The sequence below is a fragment of the Schistocerca gregaria genome, chromosome 1 (genome assembly GCF_023897955.1).
Source record: "Schistocerca gregaria isolate iqSchGreg1 chromosome 1, iqSchGreg1.2, whole genome shotgun sequence".
Classification (NCBI taxonomy): Eukaryota; Metazoa; Arthropoda; class Insecta; order Orthoptera; family Acrididae; genus Schistocerca; species Schistocerca gregaria.
In genome coordinates this window covers 421,146,318-421,170,927 of record NC_064920.1, presented here as the reverse complement: position 1 = coordinate 421,170,927, position 24,610 = coordinate 421,146,318, and the positions used below count along the sequence as shown (strand labels likewise).

Below are 24,610 nucleotides of genomic sequence, written 5' to 3'. Positions count from 1 at the left end.
GCAACCAAATAACAGTACGTACAGTGCTTCACAAAATCTGAAGTGAGTATTACTCAAAATAATAAATAATGTTATTACATGAGGGCTGTGGACCCACTCACATCAAACTTCGAGGCCTAAGAGGGTTCTGTATGTATTAGGATGAGACTAGCTTTGAAATGCATTTAGAGGCAATACACCAAGAAGATGTATAAAATGAGCCTTATCATTTTCCTTTATTAACAATCCAACAAGCTGCAAATAGTGACTAATTTTAACTCAAGATAGAAGATTAAACATCCTCAATTTGACAGAGTCAAGTTCGGATTTTAAATCCATTTGTCACAGCACTGTTGGTTAGACAGTTTTGCAGAAGAAATTTACGTAACAATGAAAATAATCAATTACTGAAATATAATGTAAATAGATAGATTAAAAAAATCCACTCACCAAGCGGTGGCAGAACACACACACACAAAAAGATTTAACCTTTACAAGCTTTTGTAGCCAGTGGCCCCTCCTCCTCCTCATGGAAGAGTTGAAGGGGAAGGAAGAGGGGCAAAGGAAAAGCAATGGAGAGTTTTCTCATCCTGTAAGTCTTCCCCTGACGCCAGTTTCTGGATGACTTTTCTGAAATGTAACCCTTTCCCTAAACCTCTCCAGTCCTTTTCCTTCACCCCTCTTCCTTCCCCTTCAACTCTTCTGCCTGAAGAGGAAATCTATGGTGGCACTGTGTTTGAGATTGGTATATGAGGCTTATTAAAAATCCTTGAGAAGTCTTTTTTTGCTTGATTATTTCTCTTAACACTACAGCATCACTGAAATTTTGTATATTGGCAAACTATCTCAACTACTGTATTCTTAGGAACATCATCTGAGTCTCCTTAATTTGTAATCCAGATATGCAACTTTTAGAATACAATGCAGGCACAAAAAACTTTTATAGTAATTCAGTACTGCACTTGTTCCTTCCGAGTTAGAAACTAACGCTTTAAGTACAATACCAACACCAACAATAGCATGCCGCTCTTACAAGGACTGTCATATAACAAAGCAATGAAAGTGTGCCCTCGGATGACAAAATAAAATTTTTAATCTGTATTCCTCCCCCCCCCCCCCCCCCCCCACAAATACACACAAAAAAGAGTGAGAGCTCATAATTATAATCCACAGAAAACACCTTTACTGAAATGAGCAATCCCGTTAATTTTTCTTCCATTCCTAGCCTTTTGATTGATAATGGAATAAAATATTATAATCACAATATATTATATAGTAGTGTACTGAAAACCGAATGCCAATAACTCTGCAGAGAAAATAGGACTATAAACATCCATCAAATATAGTATCGAAAAGTTTTTTTTTTTTTTTTTTTTTTTTATTGTTGAGCACCGTTCGATCTTCCTCTCCACAGCAGAGATGTAGCAATGTATACTTACCCACATTACACAAAATTAATTCATAAGAGAAATATGCAATTCTAACTTAGCCAGAGTCAGTCCAGATCCAAAAGGGTGGAGAAATATGTACTTTAATACTAAACTCGCATCCCTTCGCTAACTCATTATTTCCACGTAAAGCAGAGCTCACTAATATGCAGTTACAAGACTGGTCTCAACAGCGGTTCTATTACGTAATTTGTGTGTTTGTTTCTGCATGCCATTTTTGTTATGCAGCCTCTTGCTTTCTTATTTTTGATGACAGCTTAATACTAGATGAAACTGTAAATGTTTGCATCGCTCCAAAACACCATCCTTTTATTGTGAACAGCACAGCCTCTGAATGCAGTTCAACATTCAATAATTAAAACATCACTAAAAAATATCAGATGTCTTTGTTTCTTAAAATAGTTGTCAGAGTTTATAACATATTGATACAAATTTTCAATAGAGGAGAAAAGTAAGTTTTGAAGCACATTATCTCCACTGTAATTCCTCGGATATAGCAAATGATCAACAACAGACTAACTACTAAAGGTAGTTTACCACAAAAATATCGGTACTTACTATAAACAATTATCTGTATTACTCCATTCCTCAAACAGAGGTTCTTATTAGTGAGACAATTGTTTCTTAACATAGTCATCCAGAGTTAAATGAACTTCAAGCAAATGTAAAAGTTATTTGTAGTCATGAATCTTGTTTTTCCCAAACCTGTTTAATCACATTCATTTCTTTACATTTCCAAGGTTGTGTATCACACTTCAGAAGCACCTTCAATTTAATAAATTAGCTTATACCATATCTACATTTTAAATGAAATCCAGGTGAAAATAAGAAGGCACGTGGAAATTAATCTCTCTTTCTTCCAACTTTTAATTTTTACAATAATTTTAAACAAAGTATTCAGTTTATGGTCAACAAAATAACAACACAATTAACCGCACATGAGAGCAGTCCATTCTGTCTCATGGAACCAAGTCCCAACACACTAATCTGATTCTCCCCCATCACTAACAAACCTCTGAAGTTTTCACTTTTCTCATCTTGCATTAAATATTTCAGCACCCACTCTTTACGTACACACAATATTCACAACTGTACTTCTCACCATTTATTTTTATGTACATAATTATACAAAAACGAACTGACCTCTCTCACCGGACAGTATAGAACAGTAAAAAATCCTGACGTTTCCTCTGAAAGTTCAATGGAGGGAATTCTAAAATTCTTGGTCACAGGCTTTGTAAAAACAATGTGAGGCCCATTCCAAGTCTCATTGAACTGTTTAACAGAAATGAAGACAGAGGAAAAAGAAGAAAAAGAGTCACTACCATAAGAAATGGAATGGGCCAAGCAGTCTTCTTATGAACAATCAACAGAACCATCAGGCTTGGAAAAAATTATTTAGTCAATATACACAAATTATACAAACATACATACTTACAGATGTCATTACACAAACATTATAACAGCTCATTCAAATGTTCCATTTCACATAACACACAAAAGAGCCCAATCATGGCACACACTGTGACAGTTTATCAAGTTCTCCTAATGAAGCACAGAACTTAAAAACAAGCAAGGGTAACAAAAATTCAAGTTTCTGAAATCCCATACCTTCACACATCCTAGAATATGAATTGTCCACTGCAAATAGATCTGAGACCTGATTACTGTACATGAATACTAAATGTATTTACACTTGCAATTAGTTGCAATGGGAGTTTTGAGTTCATGAAATTGACAGAATTTTAATTCTTCAGGATATTCCTCTTATCTCTTCTCAACAAGTACATGTAGCTGAGATGGTGAAGAGACTAGGAACACATACTGTATACGGACATTAAGTACTCTGTGCCCTACTGGGCAGTTTAAACAGGTCACTGCCAGCTTTCGGGAGGGAAATTGTTCACCTCCGCCAGATCCTGTATTTGGGTGCCATTGACACTGTAAGACAACTTCATACGTAAACGCAGCATCCCCTGAAAGAGAATTGTATGACTGTGAGAGAAAAAATTATCTTTAAAGAATTAAAATCACAATTATACTACAAGCTTTTTATCTAGGTCCATTTTAGCTAATTTTGACTGGAATTAGTATTGTTTATATTTGTGGCCATTTCAATTATGTTATTCTGTGCATACAAATAAGTATTACCCATATTGCAACTGTATATTTATATCATTTCTTATTACAATATGATAAACTAAACATGCTGCCAAGAAAAATCTCTCACAACTGATAGGGAATATTAAGAAGCTCCACAGTCCAAAACACTAAATTTTTCACAAAATAGAAAACACAATTCAAATCTCAAAATTGTACTGAAATTTCATTTTCCTTCTCATTTTTCGTTAGAATGAATGTAGAGTGACGATTACCAATGGATTGTAGAAAACCTCGATAAATTTTCTTGATGTTAAATTAAAATTTATACAGTAAACATGTGGGCTTTCTCAATATTTTGCAAAAAATAAGTATAAGTCATTATATTGCTAATATGGACAAAAATCGAACAGACTATGCCTATTTTCAATTATCTTTGGCATTACACTCCACAGATGTTCAATCTTTGCAACACGTTGGCCAGTTGCATATGTCAGAGTAGAAGATCTGGGTGATTTCTTCTTTAGGTGGGAATAGCTGCAGGTCATGTATTTTCTTCTCATTTATAGGTTCACGATCTTGATAAGCCTGACTTATAGAGCTTGATGGAATTACAAATGGATCAGCCATCTGGAATGTTCGTTCTTCTCTTCCATCAGTGAATGGACTAACTTTTTACAATACCAAGATTTTCATGTGAATAGCACAACTGTTTGAATTGTGTTACATAAAGTCCTGTTTGCTATTTCTTTGTGCAGCCTTCCTAGGGTTTCAATGGAAATAGCATTCTTTCGTATAACTTTGGCCACCATTCCTTAAAACTTAGGAGCTATTCGGCTTTTGGTATTTTCACTTCAAATTTCAGCTCTGTCATGGACTCTATTATTAACATTCTTTCAGCAAATATATCCTGTCTGTCTTTCTAGTTTCCCTTTTTATCATGCTGAAATCTCTATCATGAGGAACATAAGAGTTGGAAAATAATGCATGATGGACTGAAATCTACCCTGTGCCATAAGCATTAAACAAAATATCACCATTGAATGCTTTTTATCTTTATGTCCACAAGAGCTGGGGAACAAGTGAAGGTGTTTAACAAGTTGTCCAACATTTTCATTTATATAACCAAAAGGAAACAAATGGACTTCATTGGGATCCTTCATGGTATTCCTTCATGATTGAGATAAAACCTGGTACTTTCACTCCGTAAGTCATGCACACTGAAATCATTCACTGAAAGCCATCAACCAAAATCCGTCTTTTATTGGTATCTGATGCAACTGCAGGTTCTGCTCAAAATCAAATGAGAGGCTTGCAGTGGTAGAATCTATTTCAGTTTTCTCTTTAACTGCATGTAATTTTTTGAAGAATTTATTAGCATGCCTGTTGTGCAGTGATAATTGAACCACAATTTTGAAACAATAGTAAGTTTCAGGTTGGAGCTCACCTGCAATCATAACCATGTTGTTTTGGTTGCACTCTATCTGCTTTCTAATTTATATATGCTTCATTTATTTGTTCTTGCTAATTTTATGGCTGTTTATTTCAGAAACTTCAGTGCATTTTTCCTCTTCTTCATTGTTTTCCGACATCTGTCACTAGCATCACCAGTGTCTGACATTTTAAAACCACCAATAACATAAATAAATTTAATCAAAGAGTAAGAGACAGTAAAGATTGTTCCCTCTGTTTAAAGACAACTTAAAAATGTTTGAGAAATCCCGTATCTTTTGGATGTGTGGGTTTTCTCTTCAGTTTAAACGACAATGGCTACATGACAACCAGAAAATGCCACAACATCTGGGGTTTCTCTATATTATGATCCCCTTGTATGTTTAACATGCAAAACCATCAGTAACTCAATTTTGATACAAAATGTACACATGGGGTTTCTCAATATTCCTGTTCAATTAGAGCAGTTTTTTACCACCAACAGTGCTTAACATGCTTAATACAAAAGGGACAAAAAATATTTAATTGAAAACGAACATTTAGTTGCAAAAGACAATAATATTTATTCTTGTCTATACCTACATGACAAACATAAGGAATTATGTGTACAACTAATATTACTTTTATCATTTTATGTAGAAAGTATAGTAATGGCTACACCACATAACTCCAAGGTACACCCTATATGTTAATGTCACCTCTGATGACATATCTCTAAGAATACCATATTTTGTAAATTTTGCAAAAATTTGTCAGAATTATTCTGAAATTCCATAACACATTCTGTTAACTATGCGGCAATCATGATACATGGTATCAACTTCAGTTCCATAATCTACGGCCCCCTAGGCATTGTCGAATAAACACAGTCAACTATGTTTTTACACAAAAAAGATGCTTGTGAAATTAAAGTTGATTTTTAAGCATGGTTTACACCTGAGCAAACAGAAGCAAACCAACATCACCAAATGAGCTTTATCTTGGGTACTGTGCAGATGAGAATACAGAACATGGCAAAGCAAACAGAATTCTGTTGTGTTTAGTTTGCATTCTTATATGTTCACTTCCGATATTCTGGTTGCAAGTCTTTCAAGGAATCCACATTGGTGCTTGCCTCAGTGTGAAAAATCACAGAGTATTCGCTTTGGGGGTCCACTGTTTTCATGTGTGAACTATCTTTGTTATTAAAAACAAAGATTCCAAGACTTACCAAGCGAGAAAGCGCTGGTAGATAGGCACAATAAATAAAACACACTAAAACACACACAGAATTTCTAGCTTTCGCAACCTACGGTTGCTTCTTCAGGAAAGAGGGAAGGAGAGGGAAAGACGAAAGGATGTGGGTTTTAAGGGAGAGGGTAAGGAGTCATTCCAATCCCGGGAGCGGAAAGACTTCCCTCAGGGGGAAAAAAGGACAGGTGTACACTCGCACACACACACATATCCTTGAGCTTGTGTGTGTGTGTGTGTGTGTGTGTGTGTGTGTGTGTGTACACGTGTCCTTTTTTCCCCCTGAGGGAAGTCTTTCCGCTCCCGGGATTGGAATGACTCCTTACCCTCTCCCTTAAAACCCACATCCTTTCGTCTTTCCCTCTCCTTCCCTCTTTCCTGAAGAAGCAACCGTCGGTTGCGAAAGCTAGAAATTCTGTGTGTGTGTTTGTGTGTTTTATTTATTGTGCCTATCTACCAGCGCTTTCTTGCTTGGTAAGTCTGGGAATCTTTGTTTTTAATATATTTTTCCCATGTGGAAGTTTCTTTCTATTTTATTTACACTATCTTTGTTATTGTTTGATAGTTTTGCCACTTAGTGGTAAAGGAGAGAATGTACTGTTGGTAATAGAAGACTGTACATGTGACAGGCGCTTGGCAGATCCGAAAGGTGTACAGCAAAACTAAAACTGTTATTCACCAAGAAATTCCTGAAGCACTCAGCATTCCACCTGGGTAAGCAAGAGAGAAGATTCATTTATTGCTTTTTCAGGTGGAAAAAGAGTAAAGAGGGCACAATCTCTGCAATGGATGAAATGTGAACGCAGTATATAAAAGACAAGCCAATTGCCAAGAATCAGATGGTAAGGGCAGATCTTTAGACACTGTCGATCAGTAGTCAGCACCCTGCTTTGCAGTTTCCCCCTACTGGTAGTGAGAAGGCAGCTAAAATCACCTACCAGCAATCATGGAAAGCTCAGAAATAAGGCCCAGGAAGGCTGGAGCTGTAATTAACCAGGTGTTTTCCCTTACATAAAAATTCAGACACAAATATTTTCCTTTTCCTGTTTTACTTGCTTAATACCTAACAGCCTCCTTGCCACATGAAACAGTTTTATCTAAGTATCATAGTTCTGCTTCCCAAGTAACTACCGTTGTATTAAATGAAACCTTTGTTATGATGACTTTTCACCCTTTCGCTGCTACAGACGAGTTTGCATTTCATACCAAGGCTGCTTTTGTTATATCTGTACTATTCGCCAAATGCTAGTGCAAATGCTGGAGACAGAGTTCTGGCCAATATGAAATACTTATTACCCGAATTTTCGGAACTATTTGGTGGAAAATTTTGATTTTTGCACATCTTACAGTCTGATATCTTTTCAATATCTATCATACTTACTGTATGAAATTTTAGAGAATTCACAGAGATAACAATCACTGTGTCAACTTTACGTTTGGTTGATTTTAGCTCATATAGTGCAGCAATTGAACTGTAGATATATCAAAATTTTATTTAAAATGAGAATGATATTTCATTCTCAAGTTACTGGGTTCTATATTCAACAGACGGTATGGCGCGAAGTGCCCATTTCCAGCCATGTGGACTTGCAGGCTGCTGACATATATTTCTTTTTGTTATACACCATAGTTACTGAGCTGCAGCAAATTAAGGAAAACACAGGAAGTTTTTAAAAAAAATTGTGTGTAGTTGATTGTAGCTCATATGCTGCTGTGAATGAAATGTAGCTAAGACATTGAAATTTTATTTAAAATTAAGAGCAAAAGGGTATCTCATTTCATTATTGAGGTACTGGGTTTTATATCCATAGGACAGTCATGTACAACTCGTCAATTCATGCCCTTGCACATTGCTAATTACGTGGTCATAACAACTGCAATATCTCATTAGTGATTCAAAATATCAAAACAAGGTATTCTGCAAATGACAGCACACAACGAGGCACATATGATATATGTTACACACTTGAAACTGTTTTATCCACCGAGATATGGAAGTAAACCATCTGCAGCAGTGAAGGGAGTGAAGAGGTCGGCAGTGCACTTGTACATGTCCACGTCCACAACACCAAGGGAACATCATAGCAGGATGTGTGTACATGCCCACAACAGCAAAGGGGTTAATAGGAGATAGCGGATAAGGTGGAGGGGGAATTCAGTGTTTGTAGAGCCTTGCATGCTTCACAGCTGACTATCTGATGTCTCTTCTGTTCCCTCCACTGAAAATGTTTATTCACAGATACAAGTGAATGATAGCAAACACTAGCAAATTGTTCTGTGAACTTTGGTTTGCCTGTGTTTGTTCACATCCCCTCTGATATAAATGAAGCTTTACAGAATGATTGTTCAGTCTCCAAAAAATGTCACCAAACATCAACCACATGCCCATAATTCTACAAAAAACTGGTGTCAGTAATGCAAGTTGGCAAGTTCTGTACATCTGCTCTCACACTGTTTTTAAAAGTTCTAAAAATGTGTCTGTGCCTTTTTCCCATCATGCAGGTCACATATTAACTGAGAAGCCTGTGATACATTGTCAATATTTTTTTTAATGATCAATATAAATAGTAACAGGTCCAGAGGCCTTCCCTCTATTGGGTAACATTAACTGCTTTCCACTCTTGTCATTGTGGCATCAGTGCGATGATGAAACAGATGAACTTCTTGTCAGCGCCAATCATGGCTAATGCAACAGGAAGTTCACATTTCAATTCGTAAACAATCATAACAAAATAATATAAGACATATATAATTTTACTATGAAACATAATTAAAAATGAAATTGGTTGAAAGTAAAACTGTACTTGCTACTGTCAGGTCAGTCACACTTTTACCATCATTCAGCCTATTCGTAAGCTTTACTAAAAGCAGGTGTGAAGCTAGGTATGATAGAGTATTTTTAATTGTTTCAAGGAATACCATAGTCTTCAACTGTGAACTATGACAGACTCTGATATTAAAGTAATTTTATTTTATGACTGCATCGTGTGGCATTACATGGAAAATCGTCAACAAATGTACTTGAAAGGCAAAACTGTCACAGTTTGTTGTGTAGTCTTCTTATATGAACCAATTTCAAAAGACATGTATTAATTTTTTTGGCCATCATGCCTACTATCTTCTGTTTTGGTGTCGCTATTTCGGCAAGTGAGGGATGAGTTGCTTTTGACTGACTGACCAATCTTTAGGAGCACCGAAATTTTCCTGATTATAAATTAGTAGATAAGATTTTAATTTCAAATTCACTGAAAGCTTTCTATATAGCTATCCTTGCACTACTGTAACTAGAAAAAAATCAATTTCAAATCTTGCACTTCTGAAAGATGGGTAGGGCACAAGCAAAATTAGAATATACAAAGATCGAGTGTTTGAGATTTCACACCTCTAGCTGTAGCACATGCTGCTAGAAAATAGCAAAAACCTCACAATCTAGCAATATTTCATCAATTTTCATGTGTGCTTAAGTATAACCCATCATTCATTAACAATGAAGAGCTTGCTTGTCCTCAATTCCCATTTATTATTTCATTCTTGGAATTTCTGTTATTATAATATTAATAATTTCTGTTGATTTCATTGTGGCACATGGTCAGATATTATGATATTAAAAAGAAACACTTACTTGCCACAGATAACAATAATTATTTATTTGTGTAACATCTTTCCAGTTATTAGCTGACTGTCTACCAATACTGGCAAAGATGTAGTTGTATGTAATAGTAGAAATGTAAGCAGCAGACAATTTACAGTCCTAAAAGAAATCCATTGTTAATACTACACACACTACATTCATAATCATAGGATATTAAACAATGGATTTCTTTGAGGACTGTAAATTGTCTGCTGCTTACATTTCTACTGTTACACACAATTACATGACAGACAGTGGGTTAGCAAAGGTGGAGTGTTTTTTGCAAATTCCGACTTGTATTGTGTCTTTAAATCAGGTGCAAAATGATGTACTTCTTTTCTATATGCCATATAAGCCACAATCTTTGCAACTGACCCTGTATACTCCACTGTTCTTCATTGGAATCTGCTTATCTTTGTGAGTAAAAAATGTTGCCTACTGTCTATCTGGTGTAGTAGGACATTGAGTATTTTTCTTCACAATATTGATTTTTTTGATAGGCCATCTGCCACCAAATAGTAATGCATATCTTTTGGAAATCTGAGGCACTGCTGGTGCACATACACCAGTTTTAGCTTGAGTTTTAAGCTTGTTCTTAACAATGCTGTCAAGAAGAGAGAGCTGGGAGCCATTGCTTACAGTTATTGGTTTGATTGTGTGCAGTTCTTGTTCTGTTGATGGAGTTATTGTGTATACAGACATCCTAGAGGGGGCACCTGCAGATACTCTGGCTAAGCGTGACGAAAGAGCTGGTGTTATGTCCAGGCAGATCAGTGGTGGTGTTCAAACAATAAACCAACTACGTGAGCACACAAATCTACATACATACTACTCCAAGGCAACTAATTGAGACAAGAAACTTCACGATAAAAATTACTAACACTTCCATATCACACAGCAAGGTCTGCAGATATTTGGCAGACCAGTTAGATGACATGAGGAATTTTATGACACACAATAAGCTATTCCCAGAAGAAGTAGGAAAAATACTACATAAATTTGTCAGAGTTGGTACCATCAATTACAAGCATGCTGTTAGGGCTTCCTCAAGGCTACCTTCAATGCCATAGTTGGATTTACAACTAGTATGGGGGTTGGAACTTAAAAAGTGGCAACTATTTATTTACCATCGATACAAATGAGTTACATATTTGCACCTGTTACTGTCCTTCAAAGTAGTCACCAGCATTGTGTAGAACCTGTTGCCAGTAATGTGGAAGGTGTAGTATACCATTAACAGAACCTTTGCGTCAGTTGCATTTCAAGAGAACTGCAGAGTCATCCTTAGGTGATCCACAGGAGTGCGATCCTCAGGCTTATTGGGACCTTCAGTACAATAACTGCTGATGTTATATTGGGGGACCTGGCCCATTAACATTCTAGTAAGGTATGGAGCAGCATACTGCTGCTAAACTGATGCCGACTCGACTGAGTGTAATTATCTATAGCTAGGGACTCAAAAAATTCACAATGAACAGTACATGTGAATATAGATGTGAATTTCAGCTCAGAGTGTGAAATTATGTAATAAAAGATTGTGTCTTGTGCTTTTTATGATATTTTTATATTCTCATAAATTGCTTATGATCACAAAAAATTCATTGGTGAAGCAGTAAAAAGAAGAAAGATACATATCCTTCGTGATGAAACTAAAAACAAAATTGGACACTGTGTTTTTGCTTTCAACTGTCAGATTCAGAAGAGCAGAAGTTATTTCCTGCTGCTCTGAAATTCCCAGAATCAGCAACTGCAACAAGCTATTCTCGAATAATATTAAAAACACTACATGGTCACATGATGCCACATGCTGTATGTGACTGTTAGTGACAGTGTTCCAAATACGCTCTCTGTTATGAAACATGAAAGGTCATTACTGGCAATCATCTGATCCGTCTGCAGTGCTGGACACACAAATTCAGTTTGATTGGCAAATGCTGGATAACGATTATGTACAATTTCAATGAAGTGTGAAAATGGTAAAGTCAGCACTTCTAAACATCTGGAACTCTGAAATAAATATATTCAGTTTCTGAAGTTCAAGAATGGAAATTCAAATGAAGCTTAGCTTTTTGCTTTACGTGTAGTACTTGGTTTAACAACTGGTCTGAATCAGTGTTTTATTTGGAAAGCTACTTCTTATAGATTGTAAGCATTTTTAATAGCTGCCAGAAATGAGAGTACAAATAAGTGTTGGGTAAATTTTGACAAAAATTTGGCAGACACAAAACAGAAGTCTCAAACATTGCACATACTTTATCCATAGCTTGATAATCTAGAATTAATTCAGAAATTGTATATGAAGGGTAGTTTTCAGAAACTCCACATTGTGTGTTCTTAATACTTTAGAGCAAGCTCTTTGCAAAGAACTGTTTGGCATGCAGCTAATTCTGCAAACTGAGAAGCAAAGATCCACAGTGTGAAGTGTTTGAGGATATAGCTCTGAAATTTTCTCTGAGAAATATAACTTCAAACAATACTGAAAGAGCATATGAAATTGAGACACAATTTTGTTCTTTAACAGTACCACAACATGCAGGGCCTAATGCGAAATGTTTGCTAAACGTTGTTTAGATCTGCTGTGGACTCAAACAAACTATGTCTAAAGCAAGCATATTTTACCTCACTAAACCACATTAGCCACAGACAGGATATGTAATCACAAAGAATGCAATGCTGAGACTTGTACAAGCCTTTCTTTTGACAATAAAAATACAAGTTTTAAAAAGTCGGTCATATAATACTAGTTTCCTTTCTTTGCTCAATGGGGTTGATTGAACAACAATAGTTAATGAAGCAGATGCCATCACATACCAGCAAGAGAGAGAGAGAGAGTAACCAGATTATTACATAATTGCACACCTAATTATGCCTGAAAAATAGCTGCTAACTTTGCCAAAAATAGCTTCTACATTTTCTGATTCCTACCTATAATAAAATTCAAGTCTGGAGAACACATGAATGGCAGTGTGCCTGGAACTTGATGACTATTAGCTGGCATGTTGTAACCTTTCCCAAACATCAAAGAGACAATGAACATGCCTGGGTGACCCAACAAAGGCAATGGTTATTTCATTACTGGATGTGGTCCTTACCCTGTCCACTTTCACAAAATAAGGAAACTCTGGCAACAGCTGGACATCTGAACATGAAGTGCTTCATTGCAAATTGCATAAAATAGAAAGGGGAAACAGACTGGATAATTTGCACTTGCATCCTTCCAGGGTAGGTATTGCTTAACATTGACACCAACAAAATACTAGAAGGATTGCATTACCAGTTTCACAATACAGACCACAGGGGTGTCATTGTCCAAGTACAGTGCTATGTAGGTGGTAATCAAATAGAACATGATCAAAGAGATTTCAGGTGAATGGTTGGAAGAGAAACAGCTGCAGCAGTACCACCTTGAGGAGTAGTTCAAAACAACGAGGAAGAAAGCTCATCATACATTTTAAGCTTGGAAATGATGATTGTGAGCCAGAATAGGATAGTGATAAGTAGGATAATTACTGTTATAATGTGTTCAATTTGAATACACAATTGTTTAAAAAACACATTAAAGAAATTTTAGATGTAGGAATTAGGTGAATGCCCAAATGCTGCCAAGAAACACAGAATCGTTTGACAGTAGCTTAGTACAGAGATAATCACAGATGTAGAGACCTGTAGGGTAGCAACCCTGGGCAATTTCAAGATTGCTCATTGCCATGGTAACATAAGAGACAAGAGGGTCATGTTGTGGTAGGTTTTTCTTTAACTTTCTCACCCTTCTTGCTTTCTTTCATTTCTACCTTTAACTGTATGTTTATAACACTATATTTTCAATGCCATATTGAAAGAAATACTATTAATAGGGTGTTTTGCATTAAGTTAAATTTTTTCCTTGATGACAGCAATAGTTTGCACTAGGGCTTGAATTGCTGCAAACAATGGTCTAGCTAGACATTTCAAAGTAACTTACTTAAACCATAGTGTAGTGGTGCACACAGATTAATTTGTCTGAGTAATATGTAGGTAGTTTTGTGTGCTGTTATTTGACCACCACCACATCTGAGCATATGACCATATCTTTCCTCCAGATTTGCCAGAGTCTGCAGTTGTCACTACCATGGTGTCATCTGTATATATCGAACCTCCATATCAACAGAACAAGAACTACACACAACCAAACCAATAGCTGTAAACAATGGTTCCCAGCTCTCTCTTCTTGACAGAATTGTTAAGAAAAAGCTAAAAACTCAAGCTAACACACATATGCATCAATAGTGCCTCAAATGATTTCCAAAAGATGTGTATTACTACTTGGTGGCAGACAGTCTACCAAAAGAAGCAATACTTTGAAGAAAAATGCTCAGTGTCCTACACAACACAGAGACAGTAGGCAACATTTTTCACTCACAAAGATAAGTGGATCCCAATGAAGAAGAGTGGAATACACAAGATCAGTTCCAAAGAGTGGGTGGCTCATACAGCATAGGGAAAAGATACATCATTGTGCACTCAACTTAAGAACACTATGCAAAGTGGAAGCTGCAGAAAACAGACTCCACCTTTGTGCATCACTGTTGTACACCAGATGCAGAAATATTGCACTCTGGGCATAATGGGCAGAAACTATCACTGCTAGAAACACTGCAGACCAAGACACAGTGAAAGGACTATCCTGAACAACTACTGAATGAGCAGGGAGTTATCAGCTGCTCTCCACTTCTTGATACTACTAAACATTACTCATTAGAATTTTGTTAAGCCGATGTGCCAGTTGTTTGTTTATTTTAGTATCCTACGATTATGACTGTATTATCTAGTATGTTTAGTATCAATAATTAATTTCTTTGATGACTGTCAACTGTCTGCTGTATCATTTGTACTACTACAGCCAACACCACCTTTGGCAGCATTACTAAGCAATATACTAATAACCCTGAACAGAGGACAGTAAAGTAAATAATTACTGAAGCAAGTGTGTTTTTTATTCATTGCCTTCACTTAATTTCTTTCTTTTTTTTATGTCAGCAAGACTTCAGCTTTCTTTGAATACCCAATGAATGCCTTGGTACTTCTATAAGTACATACCAAACACTGCTACTGAACCATAGCATGTATCCCATCTCTCAGCATCTTTTTATCATAGACTACAAAAAAGGCAGCTGTGGTAGAAGATGGAAATGGGTGCAACCTTGACAGGACGTTGGTGGAGATGGCTAATATAGCATTGCATGGCATGGCTGCTCAAGTCAGGCTACCACGTGGGGGAAAGAGGTATACAATTCTGTTCCGTAGTGCATAATAATCATTTTGCTCCAAAGGAAGACACAAAAGTTGGTAAGTTTTGTGGAGACTTCATGCACTATTTGGGAAAGAAACCATTTCAAAGACACTTGTGGCAAGATGGGTATCTGTTGGAAAACAAACCCCACCAAAGACAACCGTAGACAAGAATCACATCAAACAACATCTGTGCCATACAGGACCTCACTGCAGAAGATCAACACATAGACCTTTCCAAAACTGCTTCGATGGTAGGAATAAAAGTGCTCAAGCCATCATCACCGATAAACTCAATTACTGGAAATTGTCTGCTAAGCATTTTGCTGTATCAAAAAAGGAAAAAAATGGAGGAAACTTATTGGGCAACTCTGGAACGTTCTCCTCACACACCTTATTCATCACCCTGTGACTACCAAGTGTTTGGATCACTAAAAGAATTTCGAGACTGCCAGTTTGATGAAAATACAGCAATAGAGGTGTTCATGTTCATGAGGCTGTGCGCACATCTATTTTCCTTTCTTTGAAGACTGAATCAAAAAGTCTAATTTAATGGGGAAATTGTGTAACAAAGTCAGGAAGCAAAATAGAAAAATGAGGTGGCAGTATTTTTGTTTTAGCTGATTCAATCAAGTTTGCAAAAGAACAGTTCTAGTTTGTATTTGATCTCCCCATTAAATATTCCCAGCCACACTTTTGTATTTGTGTCACAGAGTCATCATATCAACTTCCATATCATCTTCCTCAGAGCTGAATGTTCGCTGCTGGTCATTTTGGTAAGAAGTAATGTGATGTTTCTTCTTGAACTTTGTAAGCAACAATATTTTTTTCCTCTTCTGTAATTTTTCTTTCAATACCCATTTACACTGATGATCTCAGATCCAATGATTCCTTCCTCTAAATACACTGGAGCTCGGCTTACTTTAAATATTAACTCATCTGTACCCATTAAGTGGAAAACTGATGTTAGCCAAAGATAATAGCTTCTCAATGGCCCCTCTCCCCACCATATTTTGAACAATACCTCTAAAATATGCATTTTTAGAAAGAATACACACTAAACTTCTATCCCCCTCCCCCTCCTAACTGTGAAAATCTGTACCTTCCTTTTACTTTGGGTTCCTGCTGACCAACTCTACTTGTTTTTCAACCACATAAATAATCTTCAGCACCATCTGCATCTCCTCTCCTTCTCCAGTTATGTGTATGGAAACAGTGGTTGCATAATTTCAGGCTTTTCTAATCTGCAAACTCCTTTGGCCATTCCCTCTTGTTCCAAACAGAACCACTGCATGTTCTATCAACAGTGTGCGATTTTTGTGTGAGAACTATTTTTTAAAAAATAACTTTAGCTCTAATAAATGAATGATGGGATGAATTACCCTGTTGGGATTTGTAATCCTTAGCACCTGCGTCACCTGTCCAGCAGGTGGCAGGACGGTTCCCGATGGAGAAAGCATTTGCAACTGGAATGTCTGAAAATCAATGTGTAGGAAAAAAAGTTAGAATTGTACTCATCTGATTAGTTTTAGTAACTACTTCAATTCATCTGTCATTCTGATTAAATATAATGTTGTACTTACTTTAGGCACAGCAGCTTGAAACAGAAAATCAGCCATTGTATTCATTGTCTCATTTAATGCAATCATTGTGACTACAATTGTACTAGGATTATCTGGAAGGCGTTCTAAAGAGAAAGTTATTTTCAATCCATTCTTTTCGTATGCTATTATACTTGGCAGACCTGAAAAAAAGGTATTAGGTGACACATTGAAGTTTCCAAACACAAAATTTAGGGGATCAAGAGTTACAAATGTTGATGTAAACTAAAAAAATAAAGGTATTATAATATGTAAGCACTTTTAAATCTGTGTCAACAGTATTTGTAATATCACTCTTTAAAACTAAGTATTGGCCAACCAACCTATCTCTTTATAGTTTTATCACACTACAGACTTTTAGGTTAACTCAAGTTTAGTACAATATGAGCCCCCATTTACTGCAATTAGAACCTCACTCCTATGACATGCACTCAAAGATGACCTAGACCTCATCCTGGGGGAGCACAGTCTGCCTGAAAATCAACAAAGCATAAACAGTAGTTGCATGAGGACTGTGAGAAACAAATTACATGAGGACTGTGAGAAACAAACTGCTGATCAACCACGTTTCAGACATGTTTGACGAGTATTACATTGGGGCAAAATGCCGACCTGACAAACAGTGATACCTGTTGGTCTTTAAGAAAGGCCAATATGGTCTCTCCTATGCATTACTGGGCATTGCCCTACTGAAATATGGGGTGTGGAGTTGCTGAAGAAGATGTGGTAGTACTTCTGTTGCCAAAACACACTGATATTGTTGGGTGAATTTTACACTGGTCTCAATACCTAAGAGTAAAGGCTGCATATGTATTCAATTGCTAGAGATCTGCACCGATAATATAAATTCTACCTGCATCTGCAACAACAACTTTTATTCGCATCTACATAATAAAATTTTATAAACCACTGTAAGTGCTTCAGAAATGAGCTCCTAAAGTAGGCTTGTGCATGGCCTAAACTTTTGTCTGCTGAAATTAGATCTCATATGTTGCATTACTTACACTTAGAAAGTGAAGGATGATCTTGACAACAACAACATTTTAATATGAGGGCATTTCGAAAAGTAAAGATACAATGGCTCACAGTCCTTAAATAGAACATTTATTTAGAAAACTTCAGTTACATCTTATTAAATGGATTATTTGTTATTTTTTGACATAATCACCCCCGTTATCCAAACATTTGTTAAATTGGTGCACAAGCTTTTGTATCCCAGTCATAGAAGGTTGTTGCCTGTTGTCGGAACCACACTTCAACTTCATCTTTGATGTCTTCATCGTCATGGAATGATTTTCCACCAAGATGTGACTTCGGGTAACAGAAGACATGGAAGTCGGTGGGCGCAAGGTCCAGGCTGTATGGCGGATGGTCCAATACATCCCATTTTAATTGTTTGAGTAGTGCTTTGGTTATAAGTGTTGTGCGAGGCCGAGTGTTGTCATGAAGCAAGCGGACTCCACTTGTCCCCTGCGTTTGTTTTGAATTGCCCTTTGAAGACGTTTCAAAGTCTGGCAATATGCAGCAGCATTTATTGTCATTCCAGCAGGTGTAAATTCCAACAGAAGAATGCCTTGTCTGTCTCAAAAAACAGAAGCCATGATTTTCTTCGCTGAAATCGATGTTTTGCATTTATTGGCTTTTGGTGAATTCAAATGGTGCCATTGCTTTGATTGTTGCTTGGATTCAGGTGTATGGTAATAAACCCATGTCTCGACACCTGTCACAATGTGATCAAGGAACTCATCACCTGCTTCAGCATAGTGTGTGAGGAAGTCAAGTGCAAAGCCCATCCTTTTCTTTTTGTGTTCTTCGGTTAACAGTTTTAGAACCAAGTGCGCATACAATTTCCTGTACCCTAACGTGACAGTCACAATGTCTTAAAGAGTTGTCACTGACACGTCCGGTATGATCTGATGCAATTCTTTCAATGTGAGGCATCTATTCGCACAAATTGCTTCCTGTGTTCTCTGAAGAAGGGCATCAAAGATCACAGATGGCCGACCTGTTCTTTGTTCGTCATGAACATTGGTCCTACCTTCAGAGAAATGACGACACAATTTCGTTACATTTTGTCAATTCATAATGTTCCCATAAACAGAAACAATTTCTTTGTGAATATCCACTGGTCGCTGACCTTTTGCATGAAGAAAACGTGACTGAGCGCACTTCGCATTTGGCGGGATTCTGAATCGGCACTGCCATTTTAAACACAACCTACTCCTCATCAGAAGCAACGTTCAACTGCCGAACAACCGCGAGGAGAAAGCTAATGGTTCAAGGTTAACACCAGTATTGCCAACTTGCTCGTCAAAACTCTTCTATTCCTCTGGCGTACGGTGTATCTTTGCTTTCCGAAATACTCTCGTATATTATAACACGCAATATTCTCAACATAGACCATAAGTTACAACTTTCTTAAGTAATTTGAGAAATAAATTTGGTTTAATTTTCTTGAAACATTCCTGCCACAATGGGAAGTCAGCTGAAGCCATATTACACACTGCCATCATTTTGCATATGATCAAAGGTTATAAGGGTTACCCAGAAAGTAATGCACCACATTTTTTTTCTACAACAATTTTTTATTGAACACAATGAAACATACACAGAAGAAAGAATTATGTTTGTTCTACACTCCTAATTTTTCCATGTAATCTCTTTCCCATTCTATGCCCAACCCCAGCGAGACATAAGGGTGTGTATGCCCTGTTGATACTATTCTTTGTCCTGGTCATGACACCACATCTTCACCGTGCAAATCACCTCTTTGTCATCCTCAAAACTGTTCCATGAAAAGATCCCTTAATGGCCCAAACAAGTGGAAGTCTGAGGGAGCCAGGTCAGGGCTATAGGGTGGCTGCACCTTGTCAGGTGTGAGAGCTGTGGACGGACTGTCCAAATGCTTCAAATTTTTGAACTCTACAATACCATCTTCTTGTAACTCTACAATACCATCTTGTTGTAGCGGCCTCACCCTCTTTCTCAGTGACTAATCACACTTCTGTCAACTGCAGATGCTCCATAAACTGCACACAAACATTTGTAAATGTTCCCAACAGTTTCCTTCTCTGCAGTGAGAAATTCAATGCCGACACATTGTTTGAAAAGTAAACCATTTAAAGAACACTGCTGCAGCTACACCATCAGTTGGAGGGCACAGAAGATTTGTGACCACACTCCAGAAATTTGATATAAAGCTGGCAAGCAAATAAATAAATTGTGCATTACTTTCTGGGTAACTTAGTTATTTAGTTGATAAAATTTACATTAATTCACAACAACATTACATCATTGTGACATGTGACACTAAAAAAATGGCTCTGAGCACTATGGGACTTAACTTCTGAGGTCATCAGTCCCCTAGAACTTAGAAGTACTTAAACGTAACCAATCTAAGGACATCACACACATCCATGCCCGAAGCAGAATTCGAACCTGCGACTGTAGCGGTCGCACGGTTCCAGACTGTAGCGCCTAGAACCTCTTGGCCACACCAGCCGGCCATGTTACACTTCCCAGTCTATTAATATTGTTGTTGTTGTGGTCTTCAGTCCTTCAGACTGGTTTGATGCAGCTCTCCATGCTACTCTATCCTGTGCAAGCTTCTTCATCTCCCAGTGCTTACTGCAACCTACATCCTTCTGAATCTGCTTAGTGTATTCATCTCTTCGTCTCCCTCTATGATTTTTACCCTCCACGCTGCCCTCCAATGCTAAATTTGTGATCCCTTGATGCCTCAGAACATGTACTACCAACCGGTCCCTTCTTCTTGTCAAGTTGTGCCACGAACTCCTCTTCTCCCCAATTCTATTCAATACCTCAATATTACTGATGATTAATTTAAAAAAAAAAAAAAAAAAAAAAAAAAAAAAAAAAACATGTCAGCTGTATTATTACACATTTATTGTTTTACAACCAGTCTCATTCATTAAACATCTACAGGCTGCCTGCAGTTAAACAAAACAGGAAATTAGGCTAAAACTACAACATCTTATGAATAAAATAGGCAGCTCTCAGCAATAACATCCTTATACTAAATCGTCACCAAATTGTGCTTAAGTCATGACATAAATGGTCAGGTTGTCATATGTAATGTTAAAGCACTTATGAAATATCCTGCCAACAGTCTGGCGGAAGTATGGCAAGTGGACACAGTATGGTGCATGCAGTCAACTGCCCAGACAAGGGCCACTTGATAGAGGTAAACATAGCACTTGGTATCAGTCGAGTACAATAATCAACTGTACGATTATAATCATTACAAGTAGTGACAGAACCTTAAGTGCAGAACTCATGTTGAAGAGAGCACAATTAATCCAAATAACTGAATAACAGAACTGATAAAAGTTAATAAATACAATACAGGAATAGATGCCAAAACTTACACAAGGTTGTGTGTGTGTGTGTGTGTGTGTGTGTGTGTGTGTGTGTGTGCGCATGCACGCGCACTTTCTGGTAAGTGGTCTCCTGTAATCCAAAAGTATTTACATTCTACACGAACTTTCCTACAACATTTAAACTGGATAGTTTCAGTCATGCATTGACAATTAAAATTTAGCAGTGTTGAACTTGCAGCTATTGTGTACAAGTATGAAACTGATACGAGTAAAAACTACTATGCCATTAATCCAAATAAATAAAAAACAGCTACAAAAAAAGGTTTACAATACAACTATGCACAATTAATGGTGACAGCACTTGCACTAAACCACATCATCATTTGACACGTATGAAATTAAGTAAACAACTATAAAATACAGTTACAAAGTGTTATATAGAATAAATCAGGGATGGTAACTAAGATCTCAAACAATGATCATAAGACGTTAATAATGTAGTTACAGAAGATATACTGTCATTAAAAATGTAAAAGAGCTACAGCAATGAACCTGTTGGTTACTATATACTGTAAATAAAACTACAAGCTAGCCGCATTGAACTAGGTACAATTATTTACAATGAAAGACAACAAAAGTCAGTTGTTACACAAGCTTGTATTGTCGCAAGGTCAATAAAGCTCTGTAACTTACAGTAAGATCTATTACATTTTTAATGACAATGTGTTCTCCAGAACTGTTATTCATGAAATGATCATTGTGAGAGATCTTAATTACTGTTCATGACATATTTTACATTTCACAGAATTATTTTGCAACTGTGCTTTATAATTACTCCGTACTGACATAGCTGTCAAATGACATAGTTTGATGTAAGTACTGTCACCTGTTCCGTTGCTGGTGTGCAAGATTGTGTTGTTAACTTTTGTTCGGTTATATTTTTCAACTGTTTGAATTAACTGTGCTCCAGTTCTGAACTTCATGGTACATCTTTGCGTGTAACTATTGTGTCTGCACGGTTGCCTATTGCACTCGACAGAGACTGAATACTATGTTTACATGCTTATCCCTGTGTTGGAACAGCCCAGACCGGGCAGTTTATTGTATGCAGCATGCCACGTCTGCTCGCCACACTTCCAACACAAGGTCAGCAAAATATGTATGATATTTGTTTTTGGATTTGGCCTTTAACATGTGTCATGACTTTAGCACGATTAGAGATTAGATTAGATTAGATTAATACTTGTTCCATAGATCATGAATACGACACTTCGTAATGATGTGGAACGTGTCAGGTTAATAAAAGATGTCTGTACAAGAAATTACATTACACAAAATATTGCATGACACTAAAGATTAAGTTTTTTTTTTTTTTTACTTTATATCTAAAAATTCAGCCAATGAGTAGAAGGAGTTGTCATCTAGAAATTCTTTTAATTTATTTTTAAATGTTAGTTGGCTATCTGTCAGGCTTTTGATGCAGTTTGGTAGGTGCCCAAAGACTTTTGTGGCAGCATAATTTACCCCTTTCTGTGCCAAAGTCAGATTTAACCCTGCATAGTGAAGATCATCCTTTCTCCTGGTGTTATAGGTATGCACACTGCTATTACTTTTGAATTGGGTTGGATTATTATCAACAAATTTCATAAGGGAATATATATACTGTGAGGTTACTGTGAGGATCCCTAGATCCTTAAATAGATGTCTGCAGGATGACCGTGGGTGGGCTCCAGCAATTATTCTGATTACACGTTTTTGTGCAATGAATACTTTTCTACTCAATGATGAATTACCCCAGAATATGATGCCATACGAAAGCAGTGAATGAAATTAGGCATAGTAAGCTAATTTACTGAGATTCTTATCACCAAAATTTGCAATACCCCTAATAGCATACGTAGCTGAACTCAGACGTTTCAGCAGACCATCAATGTGTTGCTTCCAGTTTAACCTCTCATCAATGGACACACCTAAAAATTTTGAAAATTCTACCTTAGCTACAGACTTCTGTTCAAATTCTATATTTATTACTGGAGTTGTGCTCCGTGATGATTTAGTAATAGGCTGTTATCACTGTGAATTGCATATTTTATTCCATAAGATGCTGCAGTTTTAGCTCCATTTCCTGTTTTGTTTAACTGCAGGCAACCTGAAGATATTTTTGAATGAACCCAGTTGCAACACAATAAATTTGTAATACAGCTGAAGTGATTTTCATTAATCATCAATATTAGTGTCAGCTGTGGTGCTCAACATGACTATTAGTGACAAAATCACAATGATATTGATGTTTGACATACTACCACAAAGCAATTACTACTGCAAATACCTGCAGATATTTTATTAATAGTAGTTGTATTTCAGCTACAGCAGCATATATTTAAAAAAAAAATTCAGTCATCAGCTGCAACTGTCAACTTAATTTTATCCTGAAATCTGCAGATATACCTGAGGAAATAGGCACTGATGCACACTTTTACCCACAAAGTAGTTTTTACTGTAGATTTTGTGGTTACATCCATGGATGTCTACAGCTGTGCAACCCTTCACCAACAGCATATCAAAACATGAAACTTAGTGTTTGACCCTAAGGCAAACTAATGTCAATGTGGCTTATAGCCTCCTCATCATCCCCAAGTGCAGCATCTTCACAATGGCAAAGAAACTCTATATAACTTGTGACCACCAAATAATTCTATGCATTCTTATCAAAGTGAAGTAATTTTCATGTGTGACAGCATCAATAACACTCATAGCTCACTTTGATATTGTTACAAAACCTTCATATTATGATGGAAGACACACTTTTGTTTTCACTTCTTCATATTCATACAGAAATATCTTACAGTGCTCACATATGTAAACTTCCTGCAAGGTAAGTTACCACAATTATTTGAAGAGGTTTCTTTGGCTACAATACTGGGTATATTGTTTCACCATCATGGAGACACAGCATTTTCTACCTACCAGATAACATCATCCAAATACAAAATTCCTTGTCTGATGGATCAGCAACTCAAGTTTTTTTTTTTTTTTACAGATCCTATAACTAAAGACAGGAAAATTTCACGAAAATGATAATGCAAAGAGCAAAGTGATATTGGTGTTTTTTGGCAAACTAATGTGAAATTGACAAATTGTATTAAATGTTGCAAAATTTGTCATTTTAATGTACAAAAAATTTTATTTATAAATCTGAGTATGATAGTTCTGTAACTGATAGTTACTGAATGTTGAAATATATTTTAACTTTTTTATCCTCAATCTTAAATGAACAGTGCATGCTGTGTAATGACAATGATGTTACATCTAAAATAGAGCCAAAATTGGCACACATTAACATCAAAATTGGCAAGCAACATTAAAATTGGCAGAAAACAGCAAAATTAGCAAAAACTAGCACAAAATTACAAAATTTTGCAGAAAAAGTTAGGATCAAATCTGGCAGAAAATAAAACTGAAATTAGCAAAAAATAATACCAGATTTGGCAAAAAACAAAATTGACCAAAAAATAAAAGATTTTTCCCTGTTCCAATCTATAATACACTGCATTAGTTATA

General features: G+C 36.6%; 1 protein-coding gene across 9 annotated transcripts in view; it reads right to left on the bottom strand.

Annotated features, from left to right (window-relative positions):
• Positions 1 to 2,117: 2,117 nt before the first annotated feature.
• LOC126350377 (AP-1 complex subunit gamma-1) overlaps positions 2,118 to 24,610 on the bottom strand; it is a 157,074-nt gene continuing 134,581 nt past the window's right edge. For all 9 annotated transcript variants that reach the window (XM_050002510.1, XM_050002509.1, XM_050002512.1 and 6 more), the window contains 3 exons: positions 16,692 to 16,852; positions 16,491 to 16,583; positions 2,118 to 3,403 (listed from right to left, as the gene is read on the bottom strand). In XM_050002510.1, coding sequence (XP_049858467.1) covers positions 3,302 to 3,403; positions 16,491 to 16,583; positions 16,692 to 16,852 — 356 coding nt within the window. In that variant the 3' untranslated portion in view covers positions 2,118 to 3,301. The remainder of the gene's footprint in view (positions 3,404 to 16,490; positions 16,584 to 16,691; positions 16,853 to 24,610) is intronic.